The 1068-nt window shown below is 28.7% G+C and overlaps 1 protein-coding gene across 6 annotated transcripts in view; it reads right to left on the reverse strand.

Moving 5' to 3' along the window:
• Positions 1-1068, reverse strand: part of THOC2 (THO complex 2) — a 128522-nt gene that overhangs the window by 85991 nt on the left and 41463 nt on the right. For all 6 annotated transcript variants that reach the window (XM_023517396.1, XM_023517397.1, XM_012809661.2 and 3 more), the window contains one exon: positions 391-524. In XM_023517396.1, coding sequence (XP_023373164.1) covers positions 391-524 — 134 coding nt within the window. The remainder of the gene's footprint in view (positions 1-390; positions 525-1068) is intronic.

The raw sequence follows: 1068 nt of genomic DNA on the forward strand, positions 1-1068 counted from the left end.
AAAAAAAAAAAAAATCAAGTTTAAAACAATTATATATCTAGAGGTTTCAAAAGCTCACTGAAAGTTTACTGTAATAAAGTTTTCATATTTGCTTTTCTTCCTTTTATAAAATAATTAAAACACACTTAAAATTAAACAGTTAAAAATTACAGAAACAGTAGAGAGAGGAAGACCTAATATAAACACACAGTTAACAGTAACAAATAGATTTCTCATAAATATGTTAAATTTTAGAATTACTAATAAAATACTAAAGGTACAAACCAGTAACTTCTCTCATTTCTTAACTGAAAAAAATTATATGGAATACACTCACTTTGTCTTTATGGATATTCTCTAATAGTTAAAAAAACTTATCTTAATAATAGATAGTATACAGACATATCTTACCTATTAAAGATTTGATATTTTCTAAGATTAAATCACTAGTGATATTGCCAGATAAATCTTGACCCAATTCAGCAATCAGCTTGGCATAGCCTTCATTCTCTTCTCTTAACAAATTGAATTTTTGCTGCTTATAACTGAAATCAGACAAATATCATTAAGGGGATGAAATTAATTGCAACTAATCTTTCACAAAGTATTCGTCTCATTGAATTTTCTGATCTCTAACTTATAATAATCATAAGAATAGTTGTTGCAAGTTTACCTCATTGTGTATCTTTTAGAGTAGAAAATAACAGTGGTTCATATATAAACCCTAATGTTAGTTACATAGGGAAAACCAGTAACACAAGAAAAGGATATTGTTAATATCAAGGAACAATAAAATACCACAATTTTCATCACTAAGAATATACCCTAAGTATAGCTACAGTCAGAAATTATTTTATTGCTAACAATAAAAGCATTAAATATTATTTTAACTTCAAATATGGACTAAATTAACCTTAGTTTTACCCGGGTAAAACTCACTGGTAACTAAATCTTAGGCTACTTTTAGAAAACAAAGAGAAACATAAGCCACATTAATCATACAAAAAAAATCTTCAGGCTCGGTGCCTATAGCTCAACAGGCTAAGGCGCCAGCCACGTACACCTAAGGTGGCGGGTTCGAATCCCCAG

This window comes from Otolemur garnettii, unplaced genomic scaffold, assembly GCF_000181295.1.
Source record: "Otolemur garnettii isolate 467f Iridium unplaced genomic scaffold, OtoGar3 scaffold00110, whole genome shotgun sequence".
Lineage (NCBI taxonomy): Eukaryota > Metazoa > Chordata > Mammalia > Primates > Galagidae > Otolemur > Otolemur garnettii.